Genomic DNA, 24,595 nt, shown 5'->3' with positions numbered 1-24,595 from the left:
AATTTCAATCAAAAGAAACGTTATTTATTAATTAATTTTACAGATGTATTGCTATCTAATTTACTGTTACTTATTGACGCAACATCATGTTTGGTGCTTTGAAATTTGGACTCAGAAATACTTACTTACATTTATTAATTTTCTTAATTAATTTCTTAAATACTTAGCAGTAACAAAATGTAATACAGAAATGTGTGAGGTGTTCTGCTAACAGGGGATGCCAAGAAGGCGGAGATACTGAATGCCTTCTTCGCTTCTGTCTTCACTCTGGGAACTGCCCCTTGTGACTTCTGTTCCCTGGAGGTAAGTGAGAGGGTCTGGGGAATGGAAGGCTCCCTATTGGTGAGGGAGGAGATGGTCCGAGAGCATCTAGGCAACATCAGTGTATGTAAATACATGGGCCCTGATGGGATGCATCCACGTGTGCTGAGGGAGTTGGTAGAGGTGATTGCTGAACTGCCCTCTATAATCTTTGAGAGGTCCTGGAGAATGGAAGAGGTGCCTGAAGACTGGAGGATAGCCAGTGTCACTCTGGTCTTCAAAAAGATCAAGAAGGAGGATCCTGGTAATTATAGGCCAGTCAGCCTCACCTCTGTCCCTGGAAAGGTGATGGAACAGCTTGTTCTGTATGCTGTCTCCAGGCAGTTGAAAGAAAAGGAGGTTATCAGGAGTAGTCAGCATGGTCCACCAGGGGGAAGTCGTGCTTGACCAGCCTGGTGGCCTTCTAGGACGTCATTACTGGCTGGGTGGATGAGGAGAGAGCAGGGATGTAGTCTACACTGATTTCAGCAAGGCATTTGACACTGTCTCCCAAAGCATCCTTATAAGAAAGCTGAGGAAGTGTGCAATAGATGAGTGAATGGTGAGGTGGGTTGAGAACTGGCTGACTGGCAGAGCTCAGAGGGTTGTGATCGGTGGTGCAGAGTTGAGTTGGAGGCCTGTACTTTGCAGTGCTCCTCAGGGGTCGATACTGGGTCTGGTCCTGTTCAACATCTTCATCAATGACCATGATGAGGGGATAGAGTCCACCCTCAGCAAGTTCGCTGATGATACAAAGCTGGGAGGAATGGCTGACATGCCAGAAGACTGTGCTGCCATTCAGTGAGGCCTGGACAGGCTGGAGAGCTGGGCAGAGAGGAACCAGATGAGGTTTAACAAGAGCAAGTCTAGTCTTGCACCTAGGGAGGAATAACTGCATGCACCAGTACAGGCTGGGCGATGAACTGCTGGAGAGGAGCTCTGAGGAGAAGGACCTGGGGGTACTGGTGGACAACAGGCTGGCCATGAGTCAGCAATGTGCCCTTGTGGGCAAGAAAGCCAATGGCAGTCTGGGGTGCATTAAGAAGAGTGCAGCGAGCAGGTCGAAAGGAGGTGATCGCCCTCCCTACTTGGCCCTGGTGAGGTCTCACCTGGAGTACCGTGTCCAGTTCTGGGCTCCCCGGTACAAAAAAGACAGGGAGCTCCTGGAAAGGGTCAAGCAGAGGACTACAAAAATGATAAAGGGCATGGAACATCTCTCTTTTGAGGAAAGGCTGAGAGAGCTGGGTCTGTTCAGCCTTGAAAAATAAAGACTCAGAAGAGATCTGATCCATGTCTGTTAATATCGAAGGTGCAGGAGGCAGAGGGATGAGGCTGGACTCTTCTCAGTGATGCATAGTAATAAGTCAAACTGATGCATAGGAAGTTCTGCAGAAATGTGTGTGAGGACATCTTCACAATAACTGTGACGGAGCAGTGGCACAGCTGCACAGAGAGGTGGTGGAATCTCCTTCTCTGCAGATGTTCAAGACCCGCCTGGACGCGCTCCTTTCCAGCATGGTCTAGGGAGCTGCTTTGGCAGGGGTGTTGGACTCAATGATCTCTAGCAGTCCCTTCCAACCACTATGACTCTGTGATTCTGTGATCTTCTGGGATATTCTAAAACACTCTATTTATTTTACACTATGTACATATACACAGCCTGACTTACAGATTTTTATATGAAATACAGTACAGATTTTTATATGAAATAAATAATCAACATTATATCAACAGAATGTAACCAAACCTAGAAAATCTATCATGCTTAATCTATGTATTCTGCACGCTGATGTTTTTCATGTCTTTCAGCAGCACTGGTCGGTACATCAGTTCCAGGCTTTCCATGTATTCTAGATAATCACTCACTCGAAATCCATGGAGTGCTTCTTCCTGCACCAATAAACACAGAAAATTAGCTCAGAAAAAATATGCATGATTAAAATTTAAAGAATTACAGGCTGCTAAAGAGAGTTAATTTTGTGCTGCTTACAGTACAATACACACATTTTAATACGTTTAATATAGAAATTAAGTATATTTGCTCCCTGAGAGTACTTTCCAATTAACCTCTTGGTAACAGATGTTATTCATCTCGTTTTTGCAAAGCATAAGATATGATGATTTGTAATGAAAACAAAGTGTGTTTTAAAAAAGGAAAGTCAGGTACTAAAATATTATTTTTAAAGTTTTATACCTGCACATGGTTTACTGAGGTTTATTAATGTGACTTTTGTATCCAATTAAGTTTTCAATAAAAGCAGGAAATTAACACTATTTTTTATAAGCAATAATAAAGATGAATGCTTCTGCTTGACAAGATAGACAAGATGGGCTTATTGAGGTGGCAGGTTACAGTGGTCTTGGTTCATATGTGGACATTATGAAGCTATCCACTTTCATCATTTCAGGAAAGGATTCAAAAAATGACAAGTAATAAATCTAAAATTCAGTTAGTGTGGAAACTTCAAGGTATCTCAGAAAGATCAGAACTGTGAATATGCCATCCTAGCCAACAGACAAACCCAGAAAAGAGAAAAACTTGTTCATTGATAATTCATTATTTCTACTTTTTTCTTGGCACAGAGGAAAGGCAAAATACAGAGTAACAGAAGACAATCTTTGAGAGTTTTTCATCTGTGTTTTGTCATGAGAACATATTAAAAACATTCACTCCAATCTCAGCTATAACATCATCTGAACTGACAGCAAAGTTGTCCTGAAGTTCTTTAAAATAGAAACACACATTCATTTGCACTTAAAAATAAAATATTTGGTTTTAATCTTACTAGCTAACTAACTATAACTAGCTCTTCTCTGAAGGAGTGGTCAGGCACTGGAATGGGCTGCCCAGGCAAGGTGGTTGAGTCACTGTTCCTGGAGGTGTTCAAGAATCATGTAGATGTTGTACAAAGGAACATAAGGAACACGGTTTAGTGGGCAATATTGGTGGTAGGTGGATGGTTGGACTGGATGATCTTTGGAGGTTTCTTTCTTTTTTCTTTTATTTTGAAACTCGGTTTACGTTCTTACAGAAGTTTCAGTTTCCACTTTAGTGGAGCAATTCCCTCTAATCAACGTGTGCTGATAAATTACAGGCTAAGACTCAAACCTAAATTTACCTATTTCAACAAAGGATAGTTGACAAATGCCTTTGCAAGTATTAAACCCAGGTAAACCCATGTTGAAGCACATTCATCTGGAATTGAATAAAATGGCAGAGTAACTTTTTCTTCTCGAAATAAAATAAAAGGTATCAAAAGCAAGAGTTTAATGAAAGTATATCATTTACTCCTCTTTTTCTGCTGTTCTCTCAATGAATTGTAAATACTTCAGTACTACATTAATATAGAGTACTCCTCATTAATTTAACAGCACCAAGACAAATCTCAAACCTGTTCATGGCGTAGGTGACAGCATGCAAATTGTATTATATAATTTACATCAACTTTGCTGGTTAATGCCAACAAGATTAATTTGTTTTTAAGCTCTTACATTGATCAAAAACAGTCAAACAGAATGATGTACTCACTGGACTGTATATCAAACGATTTTAAGAAAAATGACTTAGTTGATACATTATTCATATTCAGAATAGTTCAGTTGGAAGGGATCTACAAAGATCATCCAGTCCAACTGCCTGACCACTTGAGGCACGTTACTGAGGGCACTGATAATTGCCTTCTGAACACAAACAGGGATGAGGCATCACCTATCTCTCTAGGAAGCCTATTTCAGCATTTGACCACTTTCAGGGTAAAGGAGTTTCCTCTCTAAACGTCACCTGACTCAGCTTTCTGCTGTTCCTGCCCTGCCAGCAGTGGCCAGGAGCAGAGCACAGTGCCTCCCTCAGCTTCCCCCAGCTCAAGGAGCTGCAGGGAGCAGTGAGGTCACCTCTTGGCCTCCTCTTCTCCAAGCTGGGTGACCCAATGTCCTCATCTTCTCCTCACAGGAAATACCATCCAGTCCTGCTAAGAGCTTTGTTGCCCTCTTCCAGATGCATTCAAGGATCTTAATATCATTCAATATTTAAACATATAAAAGTATGATGTAAGCTAGTCAGAAGACTAGCTTCTCTTTTTGGAGAAAAAAAAGAAGTCAAAAAATCTAAGAATATCTTGGGAAGAAGAATTCTATCAGCTACTGTGATGACAATAAAAGGGAAAGTTCAAAATAGAGGAATTATATTAGTGAAGACACTAACCTTATTAACTGCTCATAGGAGATGGAGAACCTCCTTCCTCAACCATGTTTGTTAGTTATCCATAGGGAATGTATAGAGTCATGTGCCATTCAGAATATATGCAATTTCTTTTATTACCTTCTGCATGTGAATCTAAATGTCACATTAGACATATAGAAACACAGAATTGTTCTCACCTTGTATATTCAGCTTTTTTTTTTCCACTCCTGGTTTAACAACTGCTTTCACCAATGCAGCTTAGCTTATCTTAATTCTTTCAATATTATTTAAGAAACAGGCAGAAAGCCACTGCTTTAGATTAAGAAGCATATTAATTTTCAGTACAGAGACCTTTGCTTCTGTTCAGTAACTGGAAAAAAATAATAAAAAAGAAATCCTTACTTTAAGAAACACCTGGAGATCTTGGGCTTCAGTGTGCTTCAGGATGTCTTGCTGTAAGTGTCTGAACACAGAAATACACATATAAACCTGATAGTCAGGACCGAGGAAAATACATGTAGTGATGTAATGACAGATCTCACTCCAGTCCATGTAATTCCAGAAACACTGAGTTATCCATTGTAGACAAATCTAGATGAGATTGAAATTATATATGATTAAATCACACTAGACATTCAGTCTAGATAATTAATCAGCATTATCTCCTAACTTTTCTATCTTACAGACTTGTTCTCCTATAGCATTACCTGCTTGTAAAAGGAAAAGGGATGAAAATACAGAAGAAGCCAAGAATAACTTTATTTATTTTTAAATCACAGACTCAAATAGTTTTTCACTCTTTTATATATATATACATATATATTTACTTTGGAACAGAAATAAGCTCTCTTATTGTGGTGATAGATCTTATGCATTAGCAATCTAATTCTCTGTTGCACAAATAAGTTTATGTTTCATCATGACTGTAGTCTATGCAATGCTCCATAAACTATAATCTATATTTCCAAAGCACTGCAGTAAGCAGATAAAAAGCTAACATTATGGATAAATTCTCTAGTGACATCTTATTAGTACAAAAGTGTTTTCTGTTGTTTTTTATCCTGACTTTAAGAGTAGCCTTTATTTGATGAATTTTGCTCTAATATCAACTGAACTGCTTTCTATTGCATACCTATCCCAAATTTTTCACTTCCTTCCCATGGAAAACACAGAAAATTATTTTGAGGGATAAGATATTCTAACTATTTATTAATAATTAATACAAACTAATAATGACACATAAGAGTTTCTAGTATCTTGCTTTTATCAGATTTTCTAGATGAACATGTCATGGAAGATCATTAGTTGCAGTACACTTCACAAAAGTCAGTTGATAGCTATGTTAAAATACTCCAAGTCACTACACATTCAACATTCTCTCATGCTGTTTCATAAACACCACACAAGTGCTGTATAGAAAAAAAAACACAGCAGTTCCGACTTCAGCTTAATTTCTTTGATTTTCTGGATTTAATCCAAGATGTTGATGATATCTTGTTATTTCATCATTTACCTGGGATGGAGCGAAACCAGACATATGGAAAGCAGAAAAGACAAGTGGCAACTCAGCTTTCAACAACATCTCAATATAGTGAGCACTGCAAAAGTAGACTGGATGGATGCCAGATTCCACTGTGGTAATAGGCAGGTGCATCTAATTAAAAACATAGAGGAAAAAATCAGATCACAGAAATGTGTAATGATATATTATTCTCAGAAAGGTATTTTACAGTGTATAATTTACAGTGTATATATTTTACAGTGTATATAAAGAATATATAAAATTACTTGTAAGATAAGTCATCTCAATTATTTTAGAGATAAGAAATAAAATAAGCAAATACTGAAAAAGATGGTATTATGAGCTAGGAAAACATGTTAAACTAAGAAAAATCCAAAAGACTTAAATTGCTAATGCAAACAACTAGTCAAGCTGTATAACAGTTTTTATTGCATGTATGCTTTAATTTTCAAATAAGGGATGGAGAAAATGTTAATGTATTTTAAAGAAATACTAATTTATGTTGTATTTCTTTGCCCATTCACTGGTGGATAAAAAGTGGAAATTCTATGGTATTTAATGTTGATTCCTACATGCATGCTTCTCAATACACACAGTTTGTACAAGTGAAACTCTGTTTTATGCTACAGAAGGAACAGATGTTAGCCATGTAGAGAAAGCTCTTGATGTCAATGTTTGGTTTCTAGCTAACGAATCTTTGGCTAACTGCATGAAATTTAATGTACATCCTTTGGAGTTTTCCACCTTCCCGAGGCAGGCAGCATTACAGCCTAATGGCTGAATAATTCCTCATTCATGTTTTGGCATTTTATATTACTTTACATTGTGGAAATTATGCAAATAGGTTAATTATTCAATTTTCTCTTTGTTTCTTCAAGATATATTGTGAAAGAGACATCATTTAAGTACTGAGAATGAATGTTAGTACTGCAGCAACCCTGCAATGTCGCTTAGTTCTTGTATGGAAGACAAGTTCTTAGTACTGATGATGTTCAGCACAATTATATTCACATAATGGAGCAAAATTGCATTGTGCAAACAGCTTCAAGGTTGAACTCAGCATCATGAGTGGACCAATACAGTCATTTCTCATGAAAATCTGACTAATTTGCATTCACAGAGAACTTCATAGAGGAAATATGCAAAATCTAGAACTCACAGTTTTTGTAGCTTATGGTCAAAACATTCAAGCCAATGTGACAGTGCACAAAGTCAAGCTGGAAGGGTTTTATTTTACGTAGATGACGCAACATCTAATCAAATATTAAAATCCTGCTGCCTATACTACAATAATTTCAAATTGTAAAGCATTTGGAATTCAGGCAGTAATAATTTTCAAAGTAACTAAATACATTTTAGTAGATTTATCCATAAAACTGAGTTTTACTGAAAAAGCTAATGGATGAACTTGCACACTAATAAAAAAAAGGTCATTCACACACACACAAAAAAGGTTAATTTAAAATTCAGTAACATCGCCTTGCCATCAGTCCACCTGTTATTTAACTATTCTCTAACAACCATTTAAACAAACGTCAAATCTGTATTTTTCTGAGGATATCTTTCATGTCACAAATTCAGCTAGAGAACTTTAATGAAAACTTAATGCAATAAAATAAGAACACTTGAGGAAACTGGTGAAGTCTCCTTTGAAAAACTTTAATGTTGTCTTTCAGAAAGAATCAGTTTTTAAATTCTTACAGACAAGTGCAGTCTTGGTATCCAGAGAAATGCTGAAACAAGAAGACAAGAAAATTGCTGAAGAAATGTTAGAGTTTTCTCCCCATCTCCTGACATTATGAGGAACACAGAAGATGCAAACCAGTCATAGCCAGCATAGCGTTCCTGCAAACAGCCTGCATTTTCTCAGTCAAGGAACTCAAGTAAAGAACTCTGCATTGCCATGCAGGAATTCCAGCCCTCCTCCCTCCCCTAGGTCAAAACAAAACTAAGAGCTGTTTTGTTATAGATGTTACAGGGGAATACAGCTGCACAGAAAGCAGCTTCTAGAAAGCACACCTGTCTCTACAGATAAAATAAGATAATTATTTGAGCCATTTTCCCTGTAGTCTACTTTTTTTCCAGTCTGTAAGTAACTGAACCAAATCAGCAAAAGAAAACAAAACCCAAGAGAAATCTGTAAAATACAAAACCTTTACATCAAAACAAGTGTGCCTACAGTACGGGAACTGAGAATGGTGGAGGAAGAGGAGGAAAAATGGGAATTGTGAAGATTAAGGAAAAAAGAAAAACAAAAGAAAAGCTATGAGAAAAAAAGTTTAATTATATTCTCACCAATAAGCCTGAAGAGTACTTCAGTGGTTCAGTGTAAGTCTAACACTTGAAGAAAAATAGCTTGCTAGAAAGGGTTATCTTTGTTTCATTATAAAGAAAAAAGTTGTATAGTACATCTAAAAGTGTCAGAGGTCATAAAATTCTTGCTGACCAAATTACAGGCACGGATTATTACAGTGAAAATATCGTTAACACTGTAGATACTGTGGAAATACCACAAATATTTATTAATGCTCAAAGGTGTTTTGCTCCTGACTCCTTACGACAGATGGAAAGATGTGTAACAAAAAAAAATGAGACACCATTTTAATAAAAAATGGAACAAGAGGTGAAAGATTTTATAGAGTGCATTGAGTGTCCATTTTAACATTTTTAAATCTGAGCTTTTTTTTTCTGTTCATTCAGTATTCATTACACATACATCAAAAACCCAAATTGAGTGTTCAAATTCCACTACTGTTATGAAAGGATACGCAGTGAGGATACCACAGTTCTTTGCTGTTGTTTCAGAAATTGCTCACAATTCATCAACACAGAGCACAGCTCATTTTCAGCATGTTCATTTAACAAGTTCAGATATTTTCCATATCTAACACAGAAAGTTAAAAAAACAAAACTAAGGTTAAATACATTTTTTAAATTTTCAAACAAAACCGAGAGCTCTTATTTAATAGGCCTGTAAAAGATAAGTCACAGCACTGATCATCAAAAACAGGATACAGTAGATGTATACAAATGGTTTAATAAAAGCTACTATCCTTCATTTAGGAAGGACACAACCCAAACATTTTCTACTTGGGAGTTAGAATTCCTCACCTAAATTCTATTTAGTTCAAAATTTTAGAAATTGTGGTGGGAAGGAGCAAGCACTCTAATGATACACTTTTAAGATTCACTTTCCTCATGTATATTGCTTAGAATTCCATCTATTGTTATAGGTAGTTCTTGGTGTCAGAATTCAGATATTAATGCTACAGATAACAATCTGTGGAAGCATACACAGACATTAACTCTTCCATCGTCATAGCTCTGTGAAGTACCAACCAAGCAATACGTGTTAACGATATATAACAAAGCTGAACTAAACAGAACCCTTCAGAGAAGCAAAGTGAAGAGAAAAAAAAAACAACATAACTCAAGATAATGTAATTTAAGCAGTAAATCTTACTAACAAGTTACAATTAGCCTTTACAGCCATCAAGGATAATAAGGTATATAATATGAAAAGATAATTTAATTAGTACTAATAGCTTTTTCATTTTGAAAGTTGGAATTCATTTTCTCAAAAGATAATCTTTAGATTTTGAAGGTATAAAGCACTGAGTTAAAGGATTAAATATCATTAAAGTCACCTCATAAGAATCAAATAAATTCTAGAAACACAGTGGGTAAATATTTTTATGTACCTGACTGTCATTTCAATACCAAGCTGCTGCACCGATGAAAGGCTTCCTTTCTTCACATCTGCATCTGCACCTAAAACAAAGGAAAAAAATAAAATATTATACAATATATAATTTTAACTGAATACCTATGTGTAGCCTGTATGTGTGAATACCACATTTTGGAGAACTCTTCCTATTTGAAGTGTAAGCACTATGAAACTATTCCTCAGACACTTCTATTTTTTTAATTAAAAGCACTTTCTTGACAAGAAAATGTTCACTTTTAGTATGGTTATCAGCTTTAAAGCATTATGAGAGCAAACATCTTTTTCAGACGCATTTCTTGGCAGAGCTTCATACCTTCTTGCCAAGAAATCAGACAATGCAGCATTTTCAATTTGCTCCCTACCATCTTAGTGGCCTAAAAAGTCTCCTACCTGTGAAGCTAACCTCATTAACAAAATTATACTTTGATATGAATCTCTTCATAGCTGATGGATTTTAAAAATCTTGCAATACCATTAATTTCTCTTTCACAGTGTCATTTCCTTAAATAATAAATGAAATCACACAAGAAATTAATAAATCATGAAATAAAAAAGCCAACAACTCTGTTAGTAATATTGTCTCAAAAATAAATTTTAAATTTAAAAGACAGGGTTCTGTCTCATTTCTGTCCACATCTCAGTGAAAGTAACTACACTTCAGAAAAATATTAATCCCATAATACTATGAGTTAAATATTAAGGACTTAAACCTTTAAGATACTTCAGACAAGATTTAAAAAGAATTATAAATTCTGTTAAAATTGTTAAAAATGTAAATATGTACAGCAGCAGAACTTAATGATAATCAGACTTTTACCTTTATCACTTACGTTAATAATATTTTAAGAATGCATTTTATATTCATTTTTTCCTCTATCATTTCCATCAGATAAAAAAATTAAATGGAAGGATTCCCTGGCTATCCATTCAGGTAAACACTATGCCCCTGGTAAGCAAACAGGGACTAAGGCATTAAAGATGAAATATCTATAGGTTAGGGGAAGAACTTAAACTTCTGATTAGGAAGGTCAAGGAAAACAAAAATACAAAGACGATACATTGATGGAAACTTCAGTGAATAAAACAATACAACAACATTACAGTTGACACTGAAGCAATAAATTTGAGCAGAGGAAGTATGATAAGAAAAAATAGAAAAATAGTATCACAATCTTAATGGAAGATAATGATCTAACTGTCAAGGTCCTGAGAAATTAACCTCTCTTTTGACAAAGATGTTTATACATAAGAAAAATCAACTGAGTCTTTCAGTAAGATAAATTTATTGAATAAGCTGATGAGACTGAAATATTTGCAGCAGGTCCAAAACATTTTTCTTTTTTTTATCTCAGAAGTTCAAGTGTTTTATGCATAACCTACCACAATATTTGAAAGGATAGAAAATCACATGGAATGTCAGTGAAAATGCTGTGGACATGTATGAAACATTCCTTATCTTTATACACCTTCTATTTCAAGCTGCCTTTTTACTCAAGCTGCAACTACCAAATTAACATTCAGCTAACTGCCAGGTTCCTATTTGCAACTGTGAAGATCAGAGCTGTATTATATCCCAGAAACCATGACAGCTTCTTTGATATATAAAACAAATAAGGGGGAATCTGAAGAAGGATATTATGACTAAATGGCTAATTCAGTTCTGGCATGACCATACTGAATGGCAGAAGAAAAGGAGATAGTACAACAATCCCTTAACTGCAAGTAAGCTCTGTCTCCATTTTGAGGGGATTTCCTCCTGTGACTGGAAATGTTGGAGCTGGTATCAGAGTTCAGCAACAGTGTGATAAGAAACAGCCATAAAAGAGCACATTAACTGGGACACTGTTTCCATTCTGTAACAGCTTACAACAAGCAAGGAGTGCTTGATTCTTATTAACATTACAAGAATACAACTGATTTCATTGATCCTTATTGCCTTGTTTTTTCCTCTTGTAATAATTCCTTAGCTGCTGAAAAGTAAATTTTTTCCCCTTTGATTTTTTTTTCCCTTTGATACTGCCCTGTATCATGAAAGGAGATAAAATTAACATGGAGTTTGGACTAAATAATTATTTGGTGTATAGTTAACTAATTAAGGCAAAAACTTGCTTTTGTGCCAGGGTATGTGATAAAAGCACAGCTCTGTACACTACACAGTTGAGTTACTAGCAATTCACACCTAAAAAATATGAGTGCAGAAATTTTGGTTCTTTCTCCTGGGTCTAAACATTTGATTTTTCATTTTGCTTTCCAATAACAGACTGGAAAGACTAGGACAACTTCCTACTGATAAAAAACTGGACCTACAAACCTTAAATGCTCCATTAAACTTAAAAGAAAACATGTTAAGAGTATGAAGATACTGCATATTGCAATCCGTGAATCAAAAGCTGACTAGCAAGCTTACAGGAGTATGTTGTGATTTCACTACCGAAATAGTGCTCATGACACTATGGATTTAGTTTTACTTTCAACTCATTTAACAGAAACTTATTAATACATTTGATAACTAACTCTTGAAAAACAGTGGGTTTCATAACAAAAGGTATTAATGGATGAAATTTCTAAACTAAAATGTCATTTACTGTCAAACAAAGGACAAAACACCTCTCTGAACTGTGAACATGATACAGAATTGTGACTATTATTAAACGGAATTAATTTGTATTAGCAAATTCCTTTGTATTTATTGTATGAAACAAAAACCTATGTTGAAAAGGTTTTTAACACTTACTTCAAAAATGAAAAAAATGTTAAAATGAAAATTAATATAAATCAAAACTATTGACTTGGATGTCAGAATCCCACATATTTCTTCAGCAGCTGTAAAGCTTTACAATATAAAAAATAGTAATAATAATTGAAAGTTGATTTTGTTTCTTATTTTAGAATGCATTAAAAAATCTCAACAGCAGTAGGCATGGACAATTTTAAAATTTAAACGATACATTTTGTTTAGTTTTACAGTCAATACTTTACATTAACAACTTACCAGGCACCCTTTAGAGAAACTAATCATAATAAATGTACGTATTCCTACTCTAAAATTGTTATAGAAATTTACTGTTTAATAAAACTAGATTCAGAAGAAACAATGCTTCCCTTGAGACACCAAGGACTGCAAACTATTAATTGCCAGTGATAACTATAAACAAAACAATTAGAACACTACATGTGAAAAAAATGTAGAATGATATATTTTTCTACTATAAGTAAGTATTTCATACAATCGTAGAATCCTTAGAGTTGGAAGATTACCTTGTCAACTGTCCTGCAGTGAACAGGGACATTCACAGCTAAATCAGGGTGCTATGAGTCTAGCCTAGCCTTGTACTAAAAGTCTCCAGCAATGGGGCATCCGTCACATTATCTGGGAACCCACTCCAGAGCTTCACACCCCTCACTGTATATGACTTCTTTCCATGCATCCAACCTAAATCTATCCTCTTCAAGCTTGAAACTATTTCCCCTTATTCAGTCAACACAGACTTCCCTTCTCCAGGCTGCACAACCCCAGGTCTCTCAGCCTGTACTCATAGGAGAGGTGTTCTATCCCTTGAAGCCTTTTCGTGGCCCTCTTCTGGAAGTGCTCTAACAGGTCTATGTCTCTCCTGTACTGAGGACTCTGTCTTGCTCCAATTTATAAGAGGGAGAGGAGGTTCTTTGTTCTATGTATACCTGACATAAGATTATGAAACAACGGTTGAAATGTTGGTCCATCCAGTTTATTACAAATCTTAATCAGGGAGATGAGGAAGGGGAGGACAGACAATATTACCAATTAAGAGAGATGGGGAAAGGAAGGCGAGCAATAGAAAAGATAGGAAAGAAGCAAGAATTGCATAAAGCAGGGATAGTCGCCACCTGGATCCAGCAGCAGTCCCGTTGCACGCTGTTCCAATAGTCCAAGGCAGAAGAGCAGGGGGGAGAGCAGCAGCAGCAGCGATGGCTGACCTCGGGCAGCAAGCAGTTACCAGGAAGGAGTGGCAGGGTAAGTCCAGGAGGAAGCAGAAGGCCCAGGAGGGAGTCCATCAGCATGCAGTGATCAGCTTGTGAGGGTTCCGATGGCAGAACACCTATCCTCATGGTTGTTGATCCCTCTTTTATCCTCCATTTTTCCTGCCGATGCGACATCCCTGGGTAGTTTTGGGTAAGTGTCATGTGAGTACCTCCTGAGATGGCTATCTCGAGTCCACACAAAAGACTGTTCTCCGGCCATTGAGCTGTGGCTCATCACTGTCTTGTTGCTCCAGGACATGTCCATCTGTGTATCTCAGACAAAGACTTACTCAATCCTTGGCTAAGGCTTGCTTGGGCTTGTCCCTCAGACAAAGGAATTCACAACCCTTGCCCAGGACTTGTGTAGACTCCTTCCTCAGCAAGCTTTGAGGCAATGGCATAAAAAATAATAATCTCTTACAGATTCCCTCCACAACTGGACAAAGTACTCCAGGTGAGGCCTCACCAGCAGAGTAGAGAGGCAGGATCACCTCCCTCAACCTTCTGGCCATGCTTCTTTTGATGCAGCCCAGGATATGGTTGGCTTTCTAGGGAGCAAGGGCACAGTGCTGGCTCATGTCCAGCTTCCCATCCACCAGTACCCCCAGGTCTTCTTCAGCTGAGCTGCGCTCAATCCTTTCATCCCCCAGCTTGTATTGGTAGTGAATGTTGCCTTGACTGAGGTGCAAGACCTTGCACTTGGATTTCTTGATACTCATGAGGTTCATTTGGGCCCATTGATCAAGCCTATCTACACTCCTCTGGTGCAGTGGGTGGGGCCATCTATTACCTGACTCAAGAAATTATCCTCAATGCATTCTAGGAGACTCCTGGATTGCAAACAGCTCACCATGCTACTTTGATGAAAGTCATTCTGTAGCTAGACACTTCAGAGTGAGTTAAGTAGCACACAGTCCCTCCTGATCAGACTAGACTTCAGTACAGCAACTTGTCACATTTCACAACTCATCCAAAAGGTTTTCTTCTTCATTTTCCCCCTTACCACAAAAAGAAGCCAAGTCAGAATACAGCTGAGTCAGAAGATAGGCGGCATTGAATTACATTCACATTGAAAGGACTATATGCCAAGCTGAAATAGCTTTACAACACATTTCATATATGTATGGGCTTTAGGCAATAATTTCTTTCTGTCTAACTGCCGTTACCACAAAGAAACTTTTGGCTCCCCTTTTATGTTAAGGGGAAAAAATTTACGAAAACTGTTATAGTATTGACTTGCCTTTTTTCTCTCCCTGGTGTTCGGGCCAAATCTTTTTATGGCTGTATAAATAACCACTGCAAAGTGCTAATTTCTTAACTTCAGTGATGGTAAGAACTGTTAATTTTCTTTGTTTGGATGGAAATTACTTTTGATTCATAGGAGCAATGTAAGTAATACTACTGCAGTTACTGAAAATCCCACTATGGTCAGAATTGCCTGCATAATTTCTGTAGGTGCTTCAAGAATCTTTACAAAGTATAGCTATTTTAAAACATTTTATGGAGTTGGAGTAAAATAGAAATCCTACATTTCTCGCTACTCTCTCTTATGCTGTTTTGCTACTGTTATTTGATGGAATCATCTGCTCCACAAAATCACTCATCTAGAGCACTTCTGAGAGCCTGAATCTCATACTCATTGTATGAAATGTCTCTAAAAAAATGCTTTCTCAAAGAAAAGTATTATTGGACTTAAACTGTGAATGGAGAGAGAGTGGCTCCTCATCAGTGCTAAGTAACGTCAAATATATTTCCACTGTGACTTCTGAAAGCATCCGTTAAATCATGAGAAAGACTCCTTGTCATAACAACAGAAGATCAAAATATTTGTATCTAGAATTTCTTATCTGAGTATTACTCACCGTAAACACACAACCTATTTTTGGCAGCATCATTAAGGATGAACTACATATTCATTTCAGTTACATATGAACTAGCAAAGGGTGAAATGCTTTTTGCTAGCATCACCCATCTTTAAAGAAGAGCATTCAACAAATGATGCAGGAGTAAGAAAATAATGCCCTTCTTTCTCCTTCCATTTCAATCTGTTTTGTGTTGTAGTCTTGTATGTCTCATTTGTTACTCCTTCTGAGAAGCTTCCTATTGACATTTTTGAAATTTCTCAGTTCATCATCCAATTCACTTGATCCTTAGAAGAGTAAGTTTACTGAGTGGTAGAAAGCTTTGACATTTTGTTCAGCTTGAGAACTAAGTCTCAACTAGAGAGAGGAACAGAGCATTACATCTGTTTTATGGCTAAGGCCTGAAATACCTGAGATTCTGTTACATCAGCAGTTTCAGAGATAAAGTTGAGTGAAGAGCTCAACTACAGGGTCATCTGCAAAACTAGAAGTACCAAAAGAACAGTTAACCCTGAAAGGTCACAGCATTCTTTAGCTTGGGAGATCTGCAACACATGGTGGAGACCATGACATTAACAGGTTAGATGACTCTGCAAGTGAAATTCTTTGAGAAATGATTTGTTGGAACCTTGAGAAAACTAATACATTTCTACAAAGCATTTCTTTTTCAATGAACTGCAATTTACTAGTAACAGGAAGAAGGTATTTCAGTTCACAGTCTCTAAGACATAATGCCCATTTTAGTGCTATAGCATATTTCAAATCCTTGACACAGAATCATAGAATTGCTTCGGTTGGAAAGGACCAAATAGACCACTCTACCATCTATTAGAGCTATGCATCAATGCTTCTTTTAGTGACTGTGTCTTTTTAGAGAATAAAAGAAACTGTAAAGTATTAATCTTGGGAAAGAGGATGGACAGAGTTCATTAATGTATATCATACATACTCTATGTTATTTTCCTCATCTGAATCTACATTACAGCAGTATCAATGCTCCTAAGCAAAAAAAGTAAACTTTAAGATTTGTGTTACTGTTTATAATTAAACGCTACAAGCAGAAAGCAGTTTATCAGTTACTTTTCCTTCCTCCTTATCTTCAAAATAATAAGACTAATTTGATTTTTCCATATTTACAGATTTTATAATGGACTAAAATCCTGAGGGATTCCACAGTAGATGGATGACTGTGCTATTCTAATTACAACCACCTAGGGTTTAGAAAGCTGTCCTTTTTTTAAGATAATCTATTCTTCATTTTAAGGAACATGATAAACACTGAATATCTGTGCTTTTTGCTGACAAATTGGATCCACTTTTATGAAAAGTGTGGCTTTTTTAATTAAAGTTACACAACCGCTAGAAACCGTTTCTCCAGACCTCAATTTTTTCAAGAGACAGAACGGTGGACACATGCAATTGCCAAACATGTTTGGCTTACTTAGATATGGAGCTAGAAAGACATATCTGGAATAACAACTTACTTCTAACAACTCATTAGCTCTACCTAATTCAGAACAATATCTCTACTCAACAGCAACTTAAGACCTCAGCTTAGGTAACACACATATTATCTTAGTTTCAGGTGGAAGAGTTGTTTTATTCAGGGTCTCTGGTATGATACTGTTCTATTTCTAGGACAAAAACAACACTGATAACACACCAATGCTTACAGCTGTTGCTAAGCAGTGTTATACAGACCCAAGGCCACTCTTAGTGAAGGGCCCAAGGACCTGAGAGGGAAGAGAATTAGGACAGCTGACATAAACTGAACAAAGAAATATTCTATACCATATGATGTCATGCAGAAGGCGTTCTGAAGGCAGTCAGAGTTCATCTGGTCTCTTCTGCTGCTCAAGGAGGTGGCTAGGCATTGGTTGGTGGGTGGTGATTGGTTGTGCATCACTTGCTATATACATTCATATATGTATATGTAATAGTTATGACTACATTTATATTCTTTTCCTTTATGTTAGAAAGTAGTTTTATATCAACCTACAAGTTCCACTTTGTTTCCTAAGAGGAAGCGGAGTGGAGCGCGTGAATGGATACTGTGGTGCTTAGCCACCTGCTAGGTTAAACCACTACACATGTATAAAGGAAAGATAATATGAAAGAACAAGTAATTCAAGAAGGAATTGTTCTCCTTTGAGAAATTCCAACCCTTCACATACTTTAGCATACACTTATTGGAAATATATATAAATCTGATCAAACATTATTCAGTGAGAGAATGAGAAAAGTAATTCTGAGTAAATAAATCTGATAAAGATTTTAGGGTGTTATTTGTTCCTTTTGTACAAACACTGGAAGTACAGTACAGAATTGGGTTCTCACAGCACATTCCCTGTCTTCACAGAAAACCACACTACATGTTTTATGAAGTAAGAAACAGAAATGAGCGTCAATCTAGCTATTCAATTGATTCATACAGTCAAGCCCTTTTTGCTGTTTCAGAGTGATGTTTGATCACAGATTCAATTTTAGAAACAGATTTTTGTTTCACTTTCATGTCAATCAGCATGAATTTATTGGTCTTAATTAGCTTTCCTGGACACTACTCATTGCTAAACTATCTGAATAATGCACTATGAAATTTTAGTAATTATCTTTAAATCAAATGCAAAATAAACCTTTGATGAATCATGCTGTTTGACTGAGCAACTCTCTTCCCTGGACTGAAGAAATCTTCACAGAAAGAATGTGTGATAATGGTAAAACTGACAGGGAGAGAAAGCAAGAACACCTGACCTTTGCCTACATTACATATTGGTAACTAAACTCCAGGTTACTGACTATCATTCAGAAGGCCTCTCACTATCCCATTTTTAAGTTTCTCTTAGAATATCATGGAGTATCAAAAACATTTTTCATGGAAAATTGTTTATCAGCCAGCTTTTAAAGTGTTTTTTATTGTGAAAGACAGAAGTACTACATTTAATTTCTCAATTTAAATATTTTCACTTTAGCTTCAAACTCTTGTTATTTACTTCAGTCACCTTAGGATTCAATTTTGCATTTAGCATTTCTGAAATATTCTTTGCAATAAAAGGACATGAATATATGTTTAGAGAGAGTGAAAATCTGATAAAACTAATTGTTTTAAATTATGTAGGAAAACAAAAAAATCTTCCCAAAGAAAAGGAGGAGGACTTTGCATACTGCTAAACTCTGAGATTCACTTTTTTTCAGTTTGCAGCACTGAGGACACAATGCATCATGCAATTTCTGTTTGAGAGCTGTAAACAAGTAAGTCCTTTCAGAATTAATGTCTAGTAGTGCCAGTATAAGAATGCATAAAATATATTAAAAAAAAAAACCAAAAAAGACATTTCGTACAGACCAAGTTAATTGATTAAAAAATGTAATAGGAACAAAAAAAAAAAAAGAAATCTGGCTTGGTGTGTTGAAAAGTTGTCTGTGGGCTACAGTATCCTCAAAGCAGAAAAAGAAAATGCACCTGAGCCTTCCATATAATTGGAGATTATATCATACCTTAAACTATGACCTAAAAAGAAAGATATAATGAGAGAAGCAAGATGAGCAGTCCAGATGTCAAATCTTTTATGTCTTGAAGACATTACGTGGGCTTTTAAGAGAATGACTGAAACCATAATTTCAACTAAGATGTGTCAGATATACACAAAAAGCAAGTTTTATGAGACAATGAAAAGCTCTCTGTTGCTTGTATGCCTCCTGAGAAGTCAAATTATAAGTGACAAAATGATGCAGGACAACAAAAAACTCTTAATGAGGAGGATTTAGAAGAATCTTGCAATGCAACTTTATGTGAACTGAGCTTGTAAGGAGGAAAAAAGTAATGACTGAAATGGCACTTTAGCAACTCTCTCCATTAAATTAAAGATTCTCAAATAAAATAAAGATTATTCTGTTAGCATGTATTCAGTTAGTAGATGGCTAAATGGCAAGGTCACTATATAAAAGAAAGAGAAGCTCTAAATTACTAACAGGGTTTTATGTTTTCAAACTTCAAAGGGAAGTCTGAAGTCTCCAAGGACACTGTAGTTGCATGCTATGATCGTAAAAATTAAATATCAGTACAAATAACAGGTTCTTCCCAAAGCAGGCTTGCTTCTTTAGTGTCAGTGGCAGGCTTAAGATTCCAAATGAGTAAATTACAACCTAAGAGAAAAGTCTTTACAAATAGTAAAGAATGAAACTGCATCTTCCAGCAAACATCAATGTTTTTGTATTTTCTGATTTTGCAAGTGCTTCAAAATATTAAAATGCATTACTTCACACTCAGAATAAATTAAATTTATCATTTCTCCTTTATTCTCGGCTGTAAGCATGACATCCGTATGAAACTAACACAGATTACTGTCAATAATTGCAGTTCTGCAATGTATATTTTTAATGCAATATAAATGGCATACTTTGAGGTTGATTATATAATACAGGGCTTTCAAAAGGTGAGCCAGGTTGATTATGCTATTTTAAATATTTATGCCACCAGATCTGCAAATCTTTTTTACCTGAAATAAGTATAAACAAATACTTTGAATCACAGCCTTAACTGTTCTGCATCTCCTTTCCATTAGACGTGTAGGAATGTGAAAGCATCCCTAATAATTGTCTGCACTATTTCAAGTGCATCATATTTCATTCCAAACTTAGGTATTTCCCATCAGATAAGTAACGAGTTTGTGAGTTCTTGAAGAAAATTTTCAGCAACACCAAGAATGCTAGATGCATTTTAAAGGAAAGTAATTTAAATACACAGACTCTGCACAGGAATAAATTATTAGAAAACTGACCTTCATAGCTTCCCATACTGAAGTAACAATTCGACTGACTCTCAGAAAGACGTAAAACGAATTTTTCGATTAATTCTGCCAAAACTGCAAAAAGAAGAGAAACATTAAAATGTTAAAGTTGGTGAATGAAATGGAGACCTACACTGCCTAACAAAATGACAGTATGTAACTAGAGATATTTGAATTTCTAGATGTTTATTCATGCTTTTACGGGGGAATGATTCAAAGCATACATTCTGCTTTTACATTACCAACACCATTCCTAACTTAAATTAAATTTTAATAGGTTTACTGAGAATATATTCTGTATAAACTGAAAGAAATTTCCATATTATCCTTAAATCTTCAAAAGGTTAATTCAGAATTTATTCCATTATTTCAATATAAAATGAAAATTAAGTATTATTAAACTATAGTATCTTATTTCCTTTGTTTCTGAGAGCATAGATATAAAAAAAAACAAAAAAAAACCAACCACCCCAAAATGATGATGACAAAAGTGAATGATGTTTTAAGTGCTGGTTTTAGTAAAAAATATAAAACCATATATGTCATCACAAGATAAAAAACTACACACTTAAATGTAAGTATTTCCTTTTGAAATACTTTTTTTTTTTTGAGTGTTTATTTTTGGAACTTCTCCACTTTAATATGATTATTACAGCTTTCTTCAGTTCTTGCCATGAAACTTAGAGTCCATACACAGATAAACCACTTGCTGAAATTGATTAGTAGGGATGTTAGTCAGGAAATTAGTGGCAGCTCTCAATGAGAGATCATTTAAAAAAAAAACAACAAAATATTTGTGATTCTGCAGTTCTGAAAGTTTGAGGCTCCTTCAAGTTAACACACTACAACTTTACACAAATGGATACAAGAAAGCCTTTATACATATCGCATGGAGGATCCTGATATTGAAATGAGACACACAAAGAACTCAACATATAGCAACCATTGAACATTTTTGATGAGTAAATGCTATTCCAAACTTCCTGCTGTTGCCATAAGCTGGGTTTAAAGACTAGTGATATACATTCTTTCTTGAAGCAGCAGAAAGCAACGAAACATGATTAGAGAGTAACAAGAGTTGCTGCTGGTGGCATTTTCTTTTTTAAATCTGAACATTCCAATCTCCTTGGCATAACCTCAATCTAATAGTGCTGTATCTTCAGCCCCTACTCATTCATTCCCGCACAAAAAACTATGCATTCACAGGAAATTTTTCTGTTTTAAAACTGGAAAATTCCAATAAATCATTTTAGTGGGAATCTGTACAACTATCATAGTAGCATGAACATGGCATAAAAAGCTGTCTTGTAGATGGCAATGGAGAGAAACAGAAATATCTTGAATGAGCCTTGCTAACAGGAATCATAACAAAGAAGGAGTCTGCAATGCAAGCTATTTCATGCATGAAGAGGAGGAGGAAAAGAGCTTCCACTCATTATGCCAGAAAAAAAAAGAAAACAACCTTCAAGACAATAATCAACTTTTCTTCAGGCTATTTTAAACAAACACTGACATTAAATCATTATTTTTATATTAATTATCTAACACATCAATCCACTTATAATGAATGAGTTCATAAGAAGTTTTTAAAAAAAACTTAGTTTTGCTATTACTATGGTGAGAGGTCCCTTCCTAGGAAAAGTAAAATTTCCAACAGCTAAACACAGATTCACAGAGCCAGCCAGCTCCAACAGTAACAAAACTAATTCTGTAATGCAAAGAGCTACCAAATAAAAACAAAAATTATTAAACATATAATTTATATTCTTATACATTCTTATAAAAATAACTATTTTAATCACAGCTTCAATAAACCACATAGGTCTAGCAAAAAAAAAAAAAAAAGAAATTGTAGAAGAGCAACAGGTCATTCAATTTGTGAGAATAAACAGTCTTACAACTTCACTAATACACTTAGTGAAATTTGGTCCACAGTCAATGTAAAAAATATTATGTAAATGAAACAAGAACAAAAAAACAACTGAAAATTAACTTTTAACTATGTGCATGTTCACTGTATGACTAGTAGTATTGTGATTACTGAAATATGCCATCCTACAGTAACAGACAGGAGCTCTGTTAAAGGAATACAATATTGGACAATTCAGAAAATATAAATCAAGTTAGTACATTGTATTTTTCTTCCCTTTCTGTTCAAAGGCATCCACATGCTTGACCTAACAATCAAATATTTCAGTTCAGTGCTTAAGTTCATAGGAGAAGTGACAGCTCAATAACCACTAAGCAGTTTTTTGAAACTCAAGCACAGAATTGATTTCAACCATTTGGAAGTATTTATTTGCATGCCTATCAGGATCTCTGAAAAGCTTTTAATCAAGTTTCATGGAGGAAACGATGCATTAGAGTTTATCAACACAAATTCAGTTAACACATAAATAGAGGGTTTTCATAGGACATTGTCTCTTTCAAGAGAATGTTCATGTGAAATGACAAGTAGTTATTTTAATTCTATTCCTTTAATGCTATATCATTTAGCTCCCACGTAAACACACTCCAGAAATCTTTAAATAGATGGAAACTGGCTCAGTGATTTTTTACTTACTGGAAAAACAGCCAAACAAAATTCAGAAATGTTCACTGTACAGCAGAGTGAGTGTTGTTATAATAGCCCACGTTCTGATGCAGATATTATGTTCATGTACACAGAATGTCATGGCCCAACAACTTGTTGGCAATGTTTATCTTCTTACTTTATGACAGCTTGGCATAAAAATATTGAAGTTTTTGAAAGACTTACAATTATCTCATGCAAATTTAAGCTGTATATCCAAAATAAACACAATTTTAAGTCAGGAGTATGTAAACATATACAAAATTAATGGAAAAGATTTAAACCAAGTAAATTACTATAGCATGCACTTAAGACAGCTGTATTCCTGCAGGATGCTTTTTTTTTTTTTCTCCTTAAGGAACAAATGTACAAAAGGAAAGTAATACAAATTTTTTTTTTCTAAAAAGCAGAAGAACACTAATGTAAAAAATCTATGTCTCAAACTGTCTCATTAAGAACCAACCAGGCGAGGTTATCTAATACTGCTCTGAGGAATCTAAGCCAGAAACATAAAAACAACAGCAGAAAATACTATATATACCGGCATTCTGTTTGAGAAGAAGAAAAAAAGACAATAGAAATTCTGACAGAAATTCCATTGGAGATGAAGGTTGCATATCTTACACCAATGCACTTGTAACATTTTCATTAAGAGGAAAATAACTCTTTCAAATCCTATAGTTATTGAGCGATGCTAGATTGGAAGTTGTTCCAAACTGTTTTGAGAGACAGAAGAGAGTTGGTCTCATCTGCAATTGTTCCTTCTGTGTGATGTGGAAGACCTGCTGTTTCCCTCATCCTGAAACAAGCTTCCTTGAAAAATCAAATAAGAACATAACAAGGTAAAAATGTATTTTTTGTATTATTCTAAAACCCTCTGTTGCGAATGCAATATTGTTTTGAAATTGGTTGTATTCAACAAGAGCAGATCTCAGAAAGTATCTACATCTAATTGAATCAAAAATAATAGCATGATAGTCTAAGACTCTAAAAACAGTATTTCACTGTCTTTGAATCCAGAAGACCTCTGAGTTATTGAAAAACACCTGCAAGGCAATGCAATCATTGGTCTACAAACACCACTGAATTGGGAGGAGCTGCTGACTCCCTCGAGAACAGAGGGGCCTTCCAGAAAGATCTTAACAAACTATAGGTCAGGGGAATCACCAACCACATGAACTTTAACAAGATTCAGCATGCATGGCCAGTGTAACTTGAGGGTTGAGAGGCTGGAGAGCAGCTAGAGGGAAAGCAGTCTGGGCATTCGGACTGATAGCAAGTTGAAAATGCGTCAGCAGTGTGCTCTGGCAGTCAGGAAGGCCAACTATATCATGCTGTGTATCAGGTCCAGAACTGCTGCTGGCAGAGGGATTATCCCATCCTGCTCTGGGCTGATGTGGCCTTATCTTGAGCAAGGTGTGCATTTGTGAGTGAAATGATACAAGAAGGATATAAAAACTATAGGAAACTGTACAAAAGGACTAAGAAGTTCACAAAGGATGGGGAGAGCAAGACCTATGCCCTTCCAAAATTCCCTGCCAGGCTTAACAATTCTGTGGATGCTTTCTTACTCACTTTTACTTACAGTTCCATCTACATTGGAAACAGTTATTCAGAAGTAACCCTCATCTTCTGGTTAAGAAATC

The 24,595-nt window shown here is 35.7% G+C and overlaps 1 protein-coding gene across 1 annotated transcript in view; it reads right to left on the bottom strand.

Annotated features, from left to right (window-relative positions):
* Nucleotides 1-2,055: 2,055 nt before the first annotated feature.
* The window catches only part of TBC1D32 (TBC1 domain family member 32), a 73,412-nt gene continuing 50,872 nt past the window's right edge, over nucleotides 2,056-24,595 (bottom strand). Inside the window, exons 27-33 of the mRNA XM_065736806.1 lie at nucleotides 20,369-20,452; nucleotides 9,704-9,773; nucleotides 8,771-8,886; nucleotides 7,704-7,858; nucleotides 5,994-6,134; nucleotides 4,883-5,071; nucleotides 2,056-2,190 (exon numbers count right to left, since the gene is read on the bottom strand). Coding sequence (XP_065592878.1) covers nucleotides 2,071-2,190; nucleotides 4,883-5,071; nucleotides 5,994-6,134; nucleotides 7,704-7,858; nucleotides 8,771-8,886; nucleotides 9,704-9,773; nucleotides 20,369-20,452 — 875 coding nt within the window. The 3' untranslated portion in view covers nucleotides 2,056-2,070. The remainder of the gene's footprint in view (nucleotides 2,191-4,882; nucleotides 5,072-5,993; nucleotides 6,135-7,703; nucleotides 7,859-8,770; nucleotides 8,887-9,703; nucleotides 9,774-20,368; nucleotides 20,453-24,595) is intronic.

This window comes from Cyrtonyx montezumae, unplaced genomic scaffold (genome assembly GCF_038088225.1).
Source record: "Cyrtonyx montezumae isolate F1298 unplaced genomic scaffold, pur_monq_1.0 scaffold_0, whole genome shotgun sequence".
NCBI lineage: Eukaryota > Metazoa > Chordata > Aves > Galliformes > Odontophoridae > Cyrtonyx > Cyrtonyx montezumae.
Note: the sequence above shows the minus strand (reverse complement) of the source record. Positions and strands in the feature narration are given on the sequence as shown.